Source organism: Pelobates fuscus, chromosome 3 (genome assembly GCF_036172605.1).
Source record: "Pelobates fuscus isolate aPelFus1 chromosome 3, aPelFus1.pri, whole genome shotgun sequence".
Classification (NCBI taxonomy): Eukaryota; Metazoa; Chordata; class Amphibia; order Anura; family Pelobatidae; genus Pelobates; species Pelobates fuscus.
The window spans coordinates 68431430-68445935 of NC_086319.1; the positions used below are offsets into that span (position 1 = coordinate 68431430).

Below are 14506 nucleotides of genomic sequence, written 5' to 3' on the forward strand. Positions count from 1 at the left end.
CACCTTTTAAATTGCATGAACTAAATGATGAAATATCGAGGACATGTGGCTTCTGTTCATGTATGTATATGTTTTTCCTTCAGTATTTTCAGATGAAAAACTACGTTAGCATTCACACACACAAACACAAGTCAAGCCCAACAAAAATTAAGCATGCCACATTTTCCCATCCCATCTCGGACACTCGAAGCACCAAAAATCACTACATCTCAAAGTAGAGGTTTTGGTTTTTAGAGGTTCTTTTCTCCGACAATGGAAAACTTTGCCATTCCTCAGAAATGGCAATGTTTACAGACCTAGATCATGCCTCTAGTGGCCGTCAGACATTCCAAATTAAATTTATCTTCATTGACCAGTACAAACAAGGAAAACAGCAGTGAACAACTATTCAGAAGAGTATTATCTGAAAAACTGTTAAACATATTGTAAAATGTAAAAATAAAAATGTAACAAACATAAAAGTATTATTTGGAAGTGTCCCATTTAAATTAAGAGTTGTGAAGCTCTAGGTTGGAATGGACTAATCCCCATGTTAATATGGTTATTTACTTTTTGAAGAAAGGGCAAGGTAAGTAGATATGTTTAGTTTATGGATAGTCAATGATACCCTATTTGGCCTGAGCAGTTCAATTGGTAGTCTCGTCCTTATTACCTCACTGCAGCCAGCAGAAAGCTGCCAAAACTAAGTGGTTTATGGGACACTATTTATAAACGGCACAAGAGCAACATGATACATGTGTTAATATAATTGTATGATATATCCAAGTTTTATTTAACTCCATGTTTTATTTAACTCAGCAAGAAAGTAGGGAAACATATTTTATTTTATTTTTACTAATAATGGTATATGGCCAAAGAGAGAAAGCTTTGTTTAGGGTTATGAGCAAGAGTCCTCACAATGCCAGTGTATGTGTCTTCATGCTGTGTATGTGTCTTTCCTACTGAAAAAAATATACAACTGCTAGCTATAAGTCAACATAAATAAAACAAAAGTATTTTATTTATATAATTCAATGAATATACACAGGAGACATCTGATATACATGTAGATCAGTGTAAATTTGTGGGCCATGTCCTATCAGTGAAATCATTAAAGGGATACTATAGGCATCAAAAAATTTAAGCTTAAAGCCGTTTTGGTGTATATATCATGCCTCTGCAGTTTCTAACATTTATTTCTGTCCATGCAGCCCTAGCCACGCCTCCCCTTGCTGTGACACACACAGCCTGCATGAAGAAATATGGTTTCATTTTCAATCAGGCCTTAACTTGCTTTAGACGTTTTTCTTTTGTTTGTTTTTTTGCTCCTGCTCTGCAAATTTAACTTTAATCACACACAGCAGACTCCTGCAGGGTATAGGAGGATATTAACAGATCAGGAGATAAGAAATTATAGATTAAGCAGACTGTGCAGTACAGGAACCTAGAATATCTATGTTATTTTTCAGGAAGTGTTTAGGAAGGCTGTGCTAGTCACATGCAGTCACATTTACAAGTCACATTTGCTTCTACTAGAACCTTTCTAATTACTGTTTATGTTAAACTCATAGATCTGACTTGGTGCCTCCCATGATTGCTCTATGAAACGGTGTTGCATGTTTCTCTCTGTCTGCCCATGGCTTAGACATTTAACAATATATGATCTTCTCTTTCAGCCTATTCGTGTCCTAGTAGTTTGGCTATGAGAATGCATAGTCCAAAGCTGTGCTCTTTAAAGGGTAAAGCCATTTGGCATGTCAGTATGTTGATGTGACAAAGAGACCAGTCACTCTTAGAGTGTCACGTGTTAAGGACTTATTCAGCTGTGCCTAAAGACAGCTATGCTAAAAATCCCCTCGGTTGCTGTGACGTCAAATGGGAGTTAAGAAAAATGTGTTTCATGCATATCGAAAGTCAATAGACAGCTGTCACTTACTCCAACTGCAGTAATATATAACAGTGTGTTTGAAAAAAATACCTGCATTACTTTTTTTAACACTCTGTTAAGGTTACTTCCACACTTGGAAATGATCTCATCAGAATGTTATCACAAATCCAAACCATCATCAGTCATCATCAGCAGTTAGGTATTACTGTATTTGTAATATACATACTATTATTTACTGCTATCTCTGCCAAAATCATTGTAACACTGGCAAACAATATGTTCTTAACAGTAACTTAGATTGTATTAATAAATGACTCAATATGTATTCGGTGGTATAATATGTAGGACTTTGACACTAGGAGATATGAGATCAATATATTTTGTTCGGTATATAACTTTTTTAAAGAAAACACTATAATTAGTTAAAAATGTCTGAGGCACACAAAGGTGCAATGGAGTTTGTGGACGGCTGTTATGTATAAAGATAAACCCAGTGCCCATGGCCTGCCTATCACTGAGCCTTTTTTCTGCTACAAACACATGAAACTCATGAATTTTATATTATATTTAAACTCATGAATTTTATATTGCCTAATATAACTCACCCCTTGACAGGTGCCATTGTAACAATATAATCAATGTTATCCACTTCACCTGTCGGTGGTTTTAATGTTGTGGCTGATCAGTGTATGGTTATAAATCAGTTTTTTTGCTAAATATATACTTTAACAGCCCATTTTGTTTCCATGTCAAATCACCTGCCATATATATCAAGAAAAAAAAACCATAATTCCATTAATGTGGATATAAGCATGCATACATAAGTGCCCAAGATATGGACAAAATAATAGCAAATGTAAAAAGCTTAACCCTTTTTTGCAAGGTTTGAAATCGCCAGCAAAAAAAAAAAAAAAACACAGTGTAGACCTCGAGAGTGATACAACAGCAGGATGCGTGCGAATTCAAGGCAGATCTTTAAATACTACAGGAACACTGTGATGGGCTGCTGCCTAAAGCAACAAAACATTCTATTCAGCAAGAACTATAAAGAAGGGGAATTCTGTACCTAAAATAAATTGGTATATAGATTGTTTTATTATATTACGCAGAGGTATTTTTTGTTCATATATATATATATGGATTGCATGATTTTGGGAAAACCAATAACTTTACATGTTAAGAGCTTGTAGATTGAAAGAGCTATCTGATCGCCGTTTTCCTGTTTTCGTTTGTGCTACATCTGGAAATCACTTTATTTATTTAAGGTTTTTTTTTGTTTTTTTTAACCCAGATCACTATGTTACTATATCACTAACAATGGGTATAAACAGATAATTAAGCACCAGGCATGGCTGGAAGATTAGAGGTGGACCCAAAAGCGCTGGATTTTGGGATATAAAATATAGAGACTTATTTGGAATCAGGATTACACTTTAATAAAAAAAACGGGGGCGGAGCCAAGCAGCCGAGCTAAACAGTCGCATGTCAAAAGAGCTCCCGCATCTTCGGGCCAAAATTCACCATTTACATACGATCGCACCCGTTTTGGGCTCCTCTCGAGGTCCAGTGGCGACAACATAACACGATGGGGCGCAAGAGCAAGAAAATAAAACCCGAAAAACCGAGACAGGGACCTACGATTGCGGATCTCCTGCAACAGGCACACGAGGCCCCTAGGCCCAAGATGGCCGCCTATCCGGAAAACTGTTCCGACTTATCTGATGACTTCTCCTCAGGGGAAGATGCAGTAGACTTCACACCCTTGCAGAGACCTAATCTAACCGTCCAAAAGGCGGATACCTCACCGGTAACAACAGAGGTACTGAAGGCGCTTCTCGCAGACCTCCAAGGGAACATCCACGCGGATGTAGCCTCACTCCGCAACGACATACAGGGCCTGACAGGCCGCATGGGAGCATTAGAGACTGCCTCCACTGTCTGCTCGGACCAACTTACCTCTCTACAACAGGAGGTTATAAGCTTACAGAAAAAGAATACCGAACATGAACAACGTTTCTCGTCATTAGAGGATATACGCCGAGCCAACAACATCAAAATACGGGGCATACCAGAGACTACCCCACAGGCCGAAATACCACACCTCCTGAGGCGTTTGCTGATGGCTCTACTGTCACAACGGCAGGCGAAAGCACTTACCATCGACGGCTTCTTTCGAGCTCCAAAGCCGGCCTCGGCCCCAGCGGCAGCACCACGGGACCTGATTGTCCGGTTCCAGCAAAGCTCAGCCAAACCTGCTGTACTGGCGGCAGCTAGAAATCATTCCCCCTACAAATTTGAATCCATGGAACTATCTATGTACGCAGACCTCACTGGGGGCACCTTGGCCTGGAGAAGGCTGCTCAGACCACTCACGACGCTCCTACAGAACCATGGACTAAAATATAAATGGCACCAGACCCGCAAATTGATGATACTGCATGGAGATTCCACATACGAAGTACGAGACCTCCAGGAAGCTGCAATGCTACTCCCCACACTGGGACTCCCTCAGGACGCTCTGACTAACGCCCTGGCACAAGCCACATCCAAACCGGCACACAGGTGGAACCCTGACAGAGTGACACCCTTCATTCCCCGCTGTCCCACGACTGGCCGGATTGAAACAGTGACTACCTGAGCCGAGATATGCTGGACTTTGTTTTACCGTTACGTATGTTTATATGTTTTACAGCTGCAGTTAAGTTAGTAGGCTGCTACAGTTATTGGCATGTTAGCCACACTCCTTTCAATACGAAGGTCTACCGACCACTTTGCCTCCCCCCCGCCCGCCCACAGCCTAGTACTTCCATAGCCCACGAGTCTGTCATTAACGGGCGTAATTCACACAAGAGATAGACATAAAGAAAATACAAGAAATCACTGGTAGCGCCTCAACGGCGAATAAAAGCCAGTAACACCCATAGAGTTACTCATACCATCCAGGTTGAGGAATCAGATCACAGGTCTATCCCCAGTAGTGCCTTGGAATCTCACCACTTTATATCTCGTTATTTTATTTTATGTTTATCTTACTCCACCAGGGAAAAGTAAACGCATTTCTGTAATTTGCATGCATAAACGTTTGTACCCTTGCGCAATATTGCACGGATTATAGCCGCAAAAGTTCCCTATGAGCAAGCTAATGGGACACTTATCTGACCTATGAATAAGACAAAGCTAGCCTAGACCAGAATACTGTTACTAATCTTCTTTCTCTCTCTCAAAAAAAATGTGCCCAGCCTCTATTACCACATGTTGACAATCCTTTATTTTATGCTCTGTGTACGACAACCGTTGTGGTTACGCACACATGTTTGTTATACTCATGCACGACTTAAATAAAGAATTAAAAAAAACAAAAAAAAAAACGATTTTGCTGGTAGAAACGCGTTCGTGCCTGCGGACACTGTTACTAAACAGGTCTTTTTATCCCATATTCGCTTTTATCAATTACACCTGTATTTTAGTGATCGCTAATGAAGTTGGATTATTTCGGAAACCTGCTGCTAATACGTGGTATCTTTTAAAGGGGCAATACAAACGGAGGAGTCCGTGAAGTATTACGGAGGAGATCTCTATTCCTGCCTTTAAGTCTGAGTCCACTGTGTAAGTGTAAAAACTTACCTTTTCTGTATTTGTTGTACCCTGGCATACTAGACTATAAGTTGCTATTTTATGCTTTTTTTAGAACTATTTTATGTTACAGAGTGGGTAATATTATTTTTTTACCCTGTGAGTGTACATCTGCACTGCTTTTTATGTTTACTTGATTGTGTGTTGTGTTGAGTGACACAGCAGCACGTGTTAATACTACACTCTCTTTTGCACTTTCCTCTACACTTTTGTTTTTCATAAACAGATAATTCATTGTAACCAAGCCTATGGTGTCACATGCAACACCTGAACTTACAGCTATTAAACCACTTTAATAACGTATCTATATAATGCAGAGTTTGGAGATATCTATTATGTTATAACAGTGCTCCAAATATTGAGGATTACCGTACATCCCCCATAATGCTCTTGCATCCATAATGATGGCAAAGCATCAAGGGAGATGTAGTCTACAGCATTTGGAGTGCGAAAAGTTGCCTACCCCTGGTATAGCGCTTCATAACACATGTAGCAGGTACAAGTGCTAGCTGTATTATCAACCTGCATTTTCATGCCTTCCTTTTTTTTCAGTCTATTATCGTGGGAGAAAGAGTTTGATATATGTTTTCATTTAATGGCCAACTACTTCATGAAATTGTGCGCTGTCCAACAGAAGAGTTACGTAGGTGTAAATAATTATTTGAGGAAATCAAAGGTCAGCGGAATTTAACAGCGGAGGCAAGTTCATTTTGTTCTCAACTCATTGTGAGCTGTTGGTAATGACAAGAATTCTGTTCTGGTGCTGTGTTTTGAAAAAAAATTAAAGAGAAGAAAAGAAAATGAGATGTGCCACTTGACGTCACAGCTCAGCTAGACAGGAAATTAATTAGAAACACGGTCTAATTGAAAGGTAAAATGATGCCAGAATTATTCATCTTTATTCTAAGTTAAGAGCCTGCCTATCGTTTCATTAGTTGTTTTCGATCTCATTTCATTCCCTGCGTAGGGTCACCTCATTCTTCTATACTCTGAGGGAATATACTATGACTCTCATAATTTGCAAAACCAATCTAGTGCTTTTTATAACTTAAAAGCTATATAGTACTGAAAAAAAGAGGGTATGACCTGAAAATCAAGACTTCTATTCACATTCTTTAAGGCTTTTTTTTCACAAACTGCCTAGTTTATTAAAAAAAAGGTGAAACCGAAAGATTTAAAAGGTGACATCATCTGATCTTTGAGTTATGGTATAACATTTGCAAGCTATCAAATACTGTTATTCTGACTCATAACGCTTAACTGTAAGGTATAGTATTGCAATAGTCCAATGTATACTCCCCAACTGTCCAAAGTCTGGTGGCACAGTCCTGATTTCTGCTGTCTGTCCCTGCCATCACAAGGCTTGTTTTCTGGTGTCCTGATTAAGGAGATTCCAGAAAAAAGTGCTAACAAATTATGGCACTTGCATATTGCTTAGCATGCTAACACTGCTCAAAATTGGGCGCGTTTGCTCAAGAAAGAGGCGACCATCCAGCTTGACAGCCTAGAGGACCAAGGGTGTCTGCTGAAGCGCTCTCTGCAGGCTCTTGGCACCTGTGAATGACTGAGTGCGTCTAATGCTGCCCTTGCGCTGTACTGTCTGGGGAGAGTTCCGTGGTGACCCAGGATGGGGACGCCAGGGAACAAAATCAGTACAGCAGGACAGGATCCCGAAATCGGGACTGTCTCACTGAAAGTGGGATTGTTGGCAGGCCTGAGATTGTAATTAGAAAGGGTAAACTGCATTAGAATGATCTATAACAGATTAAATGGGACAGATCCAGATATTCGTAGGGATGCACCGAAATGAAAATTCTGGGACGAAACCGAAAATTCAGGATGCCCTTGGCCGAAACCGGAAACGACATTTTTCACCAAATGATTTTAAAACCATTTTATATTCACCACAATTCAGTATTTAGTGACTAGCTCTGATACACACTACAGCAATCACGAAGCCTCTTCCAATCACAAAGTGTAAACCACACTACAGCAATCACAAAGCCTCTTCCTTACTGTACCATTGCACAATTTGCCTCCACACTATACACTAAGTACATTGCCGTTATAACAGCTATGAGTTTGAAGCCGTTATATAAACAGAAACCGAATAGATAATATGTTAAGCTATCTCAGCAGCGTTTACCAGTGCTTTCTATCTACTTAATCTCCAATAACGATGAATCCAATTCAAACAGGTTCCTGACAAATCTCCACTCCTCTCTGGCAGGGTCGCTTCCTACTGACGTCATGACCCCACCACTGTCGCTGTTAAGCGTTTCACTGCAGAACACGGCCCCCACGTCCAAAGAGGCTGAACGCCAACACTGTGTTAGGTGCTGGTGGTTATCTTGGCCGGTCTCTTTTCATGAGCATGCTGCTTCGGTGGGGAGGAACGAGTCATAGATCCCACCGAGTACAGGAGCGGTGGAGACTTCCGCTTTACCTCTTGTGTCTCTCCTGGGCCGGTGTTAGACTCCCTGGAGAAGCATCGTTTTTTGGCAAGTTCCCTGCGGAACCATGTTTTCAGCAGGGTCTACGTTACCTGCGGGTTCTTGGCCCAAACCGATGGGAATGCGTCACCAAAGAAGGATGGCCGGCACACTGCTAGATAACCCAGAGTTACCATCATGGAGGGAGGAGGCAGCCTGCACCGTGCTATCAGCTCTGTGTCTGCTGCTTCCTTCATTATCCAGGGCCATCTCACTGATAACATTTTCAGCAGATTTGACCCTTTTTCGGCCGAAATTGGGTAGGCCCATTTTCGGCCAAAAATTTTGGAAGCAAAAATTTCGGTGAATCCCTAGTATTCAGCAGTGGACCCACATTCTATTTTTATCACTCTTCAAATCCATAATAATTAGCTGAAAGGTTGAAATCAAATTTAACACCTTAAGGTAAGGCATCGCCTGGGGACTTCAGATGACGATGAGAGAAGATTGTCTTTTTAATACTGTAAAAAGTATAGTTCATTTAAAGCTGAGGTTCATGGGCAAAAAGTAATTTTGATCATAGAACTATGCATGCAAAAATATGTATATATATATATATATATATATATATATATATATATACAATAAACCGAATGTAGATTGAAAATAAATTGTATAGCAGTTTTAAATGTAAGCACTATACACACTATATGCTATATTCAGAATTAAAGGCCCTCTGGTATCCCAGATTTGACATGTTGCTCTGAGGATGTTCGTGAAAGAAGCACTTTCCTTTAGTGATTAGATTTATACTCTGAAATTCAGAATGAAGGATTCTGGCAAGGTCAGCTATAGCTGTTCACTACAATTCAAGATGTTTTAAGTCACATCAACAGTATTTTCCTCCCAGCTGTATGCTACAGAGAGCCAACTTCTGTCCTGCTGAGAGGATGGAATTTCTTTTGATGGAGAATTAGGGTCTACCTCATCCAGTTGCTCCTGGAAATAAACTCACTTTGATTGGGTTACCAAAAAAAAAAGTACCATTAAGCTAGTAAAAGCTTGCTCAAGCCACTTGGACCTACTTAGCCTTAAAATCTGAGATCTTAACTTAGGTAAGTGGTGACACATTCTAAAGCTAATCACCTCTATACCAGAAGGTCAAAGGGTTAATGAGAAATTACCTTCATTTTTTTTTCAGTAAGATAACCTTTTGCAGATGGATTTGTATCCAGTGCTGTAATACACCTTTGATTTATTTTATCACATTGCCTATACGGTGCTGCAGGGGTTCACATTGAACTCCGCAGGAAAATAATACAGTTGGATGTGCTTTTTGGGCACTCTCGCAGAACTCCTCACTGACTGAACTCAACTGAGTACCTTTGCGCTACCACATAGACTTTAAGCTCGTTTGAGCAGGGCCCTCTTCAACCTATCGTTCCTGTAAGTTTTCTTGAAATTGTCCTATTTATAGTTAAATCCCCCCTCTCATAATATTGTAAAGCGCTACGGAATCTGTTGGCGCTATATAAATGGCAATAATAATAATAATAATAATTTTTTTTCTACCAGTTTGCTTTCACAGATTACATATTCTTACTAAATACATTTAATAATTTGATTTCACATTTTTTTTCTGAACATATTTCTAGTCTATTTCAGCAGATTCTGGTTTTCCTTTAGAGTTAAGGGAAATTCCCAATAGGTGGGTTTCTTTATTGTTTTAGATTTTTTTTTTTTTTGGCTCAGCTCATTTTGGCAACATGACCCTCTAACTAGGGTGTGCACTATAATCATCACTTTTGCGAGAGAGTTGTTTTATGCTGATTACTTTGTAACATTTCTTTTTATTTTAGTATTATATTTTTCTACTCAAACATTCTTCTTCTGTCTGATTTTTGGAATTTATTCCCGTGTTTGATTTTGTTTCCAGGAAGAGGTACCCTTAGGGACCAAGCCGGCTGAGCATGATGAGATCTGAAGCAGCTGGAATAGGTTCCTAGCTCAGCTCTTTTGTCTTTCCAAACTTGGCCTGCTCTGATCTAATCTCCAACACATCAAACTTCCAGCTCATTTTGGCAGCTGCTAAACACGATGGGTAGGGGATATCCTCATGTAAACTATATGGAACCCTCTGGATTTGTGTAATTCACCTCATTTTTTTCACCTTCCCATCTGGTGCAGTCATTTAATTTTTTGGCTGTTTAACTGACCTGAAGGTTTAAGTTACTCTAGGACGTCTTGAGCCATTGTTATTGCCATTTTCCGTAATTGATGGCGCTGTGTAAGCTTACACACACAAAAACAAGTCATGCATATCAGCGACATATTGTTACATTAATCTGAAATACAACTGCATACAGGAGAACTGATGGTTTAAGCAACCTTTTCTGGTTACAATATGAATTTTCTATTTTCAGGCGATCAGATTAAACATTTTATCACACTGAGAGTGGTTTCTCCTGATAATATTTTTTATCCATAACTGGGTGCTGTACATTATGATGAGTCATGTAGACCTAAAGTCTATAATTCAGGCACTTCTTTGAGAATAGTAGGCAGTAAAGAATACTCAGTTGCACACTTGTGCCTTTATACACACACACACTGACACTACACACACACACTGGGCATTATAGGAACTGGTATGAGTAAAAAAAAAAATGCAATGTAATAAACAATACATCTTTTGAAATAAAGACAAATAATACCTTGGGTTACGCCCATTTGTCTTGTTTGATTTTTAGACCCCTTTTATTCTCCCAGGCCTTATTCAGATTATTTTATACTTCACAAACAAAAGCTGCACTGGGGGGTAGTTTTCAAATGGTTAAGGGGGGCAAACCTACCTTGCAGCTTGTGGTTGAGAAGCATACCACACCACAGTGTCTCATGTAAATGAAGGTAGGTATGGTATGTACAGTTAGAAAGGAACTACCGGAAATTCTGTTTTGATGTAGAAAGGGACAAAGAACAGAAAATTGTATTTGGACAAAATGTTGAGGTCTTGGCAAAAGAGGCTGACAGTGCAAAATGTGATAAAATAAGCTGGGCAGGGAGAAAGGCTGGTGGGATACAAGGAAATACAGTTAATGTGACTGTTATGGGTCTCATGCTGGTAAATGATCCTCCCTTTATCAAAGTATATAGTGATAAATTAATTGCTGAAATTATTAACATATATGTGGAGGTTGTAACTGAGGCACTATTAAGAATCATAAATCACGCATTAGAATGTCATTAGAGATATATTTATTTACTTTCAGAAATTGATACACCACCGTGACACCAGATAATTAATGTGAAAAGAGAATGACCTGTCTTTCAGGTTTGATTTCCCCCCCAAAAATCTTACATATTATGACGACCTGCTGGATAGCCAACCAACAGATATTGCAAAATAGCTGAGAGGAGATCAGTGGATAATTAACCAATTACTGTATTTAAATGGACACTATAGTCACCAGAACAACTACAGCTTAAAGGACCACTCTAGGCACCCACACGACTTCAGCTTAATGAAGTGGTCTGGGTGCCAGGTACCTCTAGGATTAACCCTTTTTTTTATAAACATAGCAGTTTCAGAGAAACTGCTATGTTTATAATGAGGGTTAATCCAGCCTCCAAATCCTCTAGTGGCTGTCTCATTGACAGCCGCTAGAGGCGCTTGCGTGCTTCTCACTGTGAAAATCACAGTGAGAGCACGCAAGCGTCCATAGGAAAGCATTGTAAATGCTTTCCTATGCGACCGGCTGAATGCGAGCGCGGCTCCTGCCGCGCATGCGCATTCAGCCGATGACGTCGCGATCAAGATGGAGAGGAGGAGGAAAGCTCCCCGCCCGGCGCTGGAAAAAGAGGTAAGTTTAACCCCTTCCTCTCTCCAGAGCCCGGCGGGAGGGGGTCCCTGAGGGTGGGGGCACCCTCAGGGTACTCTAGTGCCAGGAAAACGAGTATGTTTTCCTGGCACTAGAGTGGTCCTTTAATGTAGTTGTTCTAGTGAGTATAATCATTCCCTGCAGGCATTTTCATGCAAACACTGCCTTTTCAGTTTTTACATTGCCCCCTTGGGATACCTCCTGTGCCATTCCTCAGGTGGCCACTGGAGGTGCTTCCTGGAGCAGTGCTCCACAGTGTGCAGCACTCCCGTTCAGCGTCTGCTCGCTCTGCATGGAGACGCTGAATTTCCCTATGGGAAAATTGAAAATTCTGATGATGTCAGCAAGGAGTCGGATTGGGGCAAGGCCAGCACTGTAGCCCCCTTAAATTCCTTTTAAGGGGGCTACGGTGGGGCAAGCCACCTAAATGGTGGTTTTAATACTATAGGGCCAAGAATACATGTTTGTGTACCTGACCCTATAGTGGTCCTTTAAGAATTCCCAACATATAACACAGATCAGGACAGGGGGAGAAACATGGGGATGCTCTGCCCTCCTCTTCAAAGGACAAAGGGTCTTGGAAGGAGGGGGCAGAGGCAGGCTGGGGGCAGGGTTAAAATGTTTCAGATGGGTAGAGGTGGGGTTAGATACAGTAGAGGTAGGGTCAAGGTTTTGTAGGAGTTACATTTGTTAGAGAGATACTGTGTTTAAAGCCTGTTACACAGCCGAGCTACCAGGAGTAGGGCAGGAGCAGTGAGGGGCGGGCGCTGCCGGCAGCTGTGTCACAGGGGGAGGCGGCACTCGCTCTGCATATTCTCATGGGGGTTCAGATTAGTATTATAGCCTGTGCGGGCGCCCACTCCAAGAGAGCGCTCTAGGCCACTGCCTAATTGGCTTTATGGAAGCGCCGGCCCTGATCAGGACACTACCTAAATTGCAATCCACACAAAGTATAGACACAAGCAAGCAAATAGTTATTGTATATAATGAGTGAATTTCCATGTGCTTTCTGTCTCTGGTGTGAAATAAAAGTTTGGAAGGCCTAAAACTGTCTGGATGCAAATAATAAGAATAAACAACTTTATATTTTCAGCTTAACAATGTGTAGTGTTACATCCCACACAAACATAGTACGCTGGCCAAGAATCGGACATACAATAAAATAATGGACCACACATCGGGAGAGGAGAAAATTACCTTCGTAGATGCTTATAATATGTGGGTGGCTGAGTGACGACATAATCTCGATCTCTCGTCTGATGTGAACCATATCTTGCTCATCTCTTATTTTGTCCTTGCGAATTGACTTTATGGCAACCTGTAATATTTGAAAAATTGAGAGTTACTTTGGGAACACAGTAGATGTCAGCCAATAATTAGAGATGCTTAGAAATCAACACAGATGTTGATCGTTGGCTAGAGTATACCTAAATGTAACAAGCTCTTCTGTGGATAACTGAATAAAGCAGCAACTATAACTTGAGTTAATCTTTTTTTTTTTCTTTTAGAATGTTTATTAAGTATTTAACAAGTAAAATCACAATCCAATTTAGAAGAGGCACAGCGAGGGCACAAAATGCAAATGAGGAAAAAGGTTTTAGATTCTCCTCTTCCACTAACTATGTCCAATGGATGAAAAGGGCATCATTTATAATGAAGATGGATAGGTGGCCAAGATAAGGAGGTAGCAAAGGAGACACTAATTTCCAAGATAAATGGTGGATTTCTACATTTCACCACTATTCCTATTTGGGAGGGATAGTCCCTATTTCGGGCCCAAATCCCTCTATCCTTCTTTTCATACCTAATGTCATCATTTCTAGGACCTATATTGTTTGTGTGTTTGAGTGTATAACACGGCTCAGAAGCAATAATATGCACAGTGATGGGTCTTTAAAATACAATAAATGTGTTTAGAAATCAGTTTTTGTAAACATGATACATTGTCCTTCTCCTAAATTACATAATAATTACAATAATCATTATTAAGTCATCTAAAATGTCTATGAACAGCTACGCCCTGGCCACACCCCTAGTCACGTCCTAAAGTGTCCCTCTTTGTCCATTTGAAATTTTGGGAGGTATGCAACATTTTATTTTTAGTCCACACAAAAACATATAAGTAAACAAAATTGGGAGGCTAAAACCACTGGCTGGTAATTGAAACTATACACTAAAGCGCATTTATCTTAGAACAAATAAAATCATCAAACCTCACTCATGAAAAATATTAACTAAGCTGGATAAGAAGTAAATAACAAAACATGCAATGTACTCAGCAAGCGTTATTTGGTGTGGTAAGAATATACAAAGTGTACACCAAATATATACAAAGTGTATACAAGTATATTTTAGGCTACAGATTGGATACAGAGTTTAGTACTAGAACGTTTTTTTATCTAGTTTTTAAATGAATAACATGAGGTTTAAAACATTTTTCACTTGTGCGAGCAAATGTTTAACATTCTTCTCTAATATCATGGTCTAGCAGCTTTACTACAATGTAAATATAAAATGTCATAGGAATACAGCTTCAATATAAACATCTGGATGTACACGTAAAGAAGATATATAGCTTTGATTTAATAACTTGTGATGCTGAATGTTTACGATATATAAAGAATATAGCTTTTGGCAAGTCACAGAGCTGTAAAAAGCTCCTTGTGGATCTCCCAGATTAAAAGGGAATTTAGCAG

At 39.9% G+C, this 14506-nt stretch overlaps 1 protein-coding gene and 1 long non-coding RNA gene across 2 annotated transcripts in view; one reads left to right on the forward strand and one right to left on the reverse strand.

Moving 5' to 3' along the window:
• LOC134600788 (uncharacterized) overlaps window positions 1-14506 on the forward strand; it is a 329656-nt gene that overhangs the window by 219032 nt on the left and 96118 nt on the right. The window lies entirely within an intron of this gene.
• Window positions 1-14506, reverse strand: part of NUAK1 (NUAK family kinase 1) — a 66240-nt gene that overhangs the window by 28658 nt on the left and 23076 nt on the right. The window contains exon 2 of the mRNA XM_063447155.1: window positions 13008-13128. Coding sequence (XP_063303225.1) covers window positions 13008-13128 — 121 coding nt within the window. The remainder of the gene's footprint in view (window positions 1-13007; window positions 13129-14506) is intronic.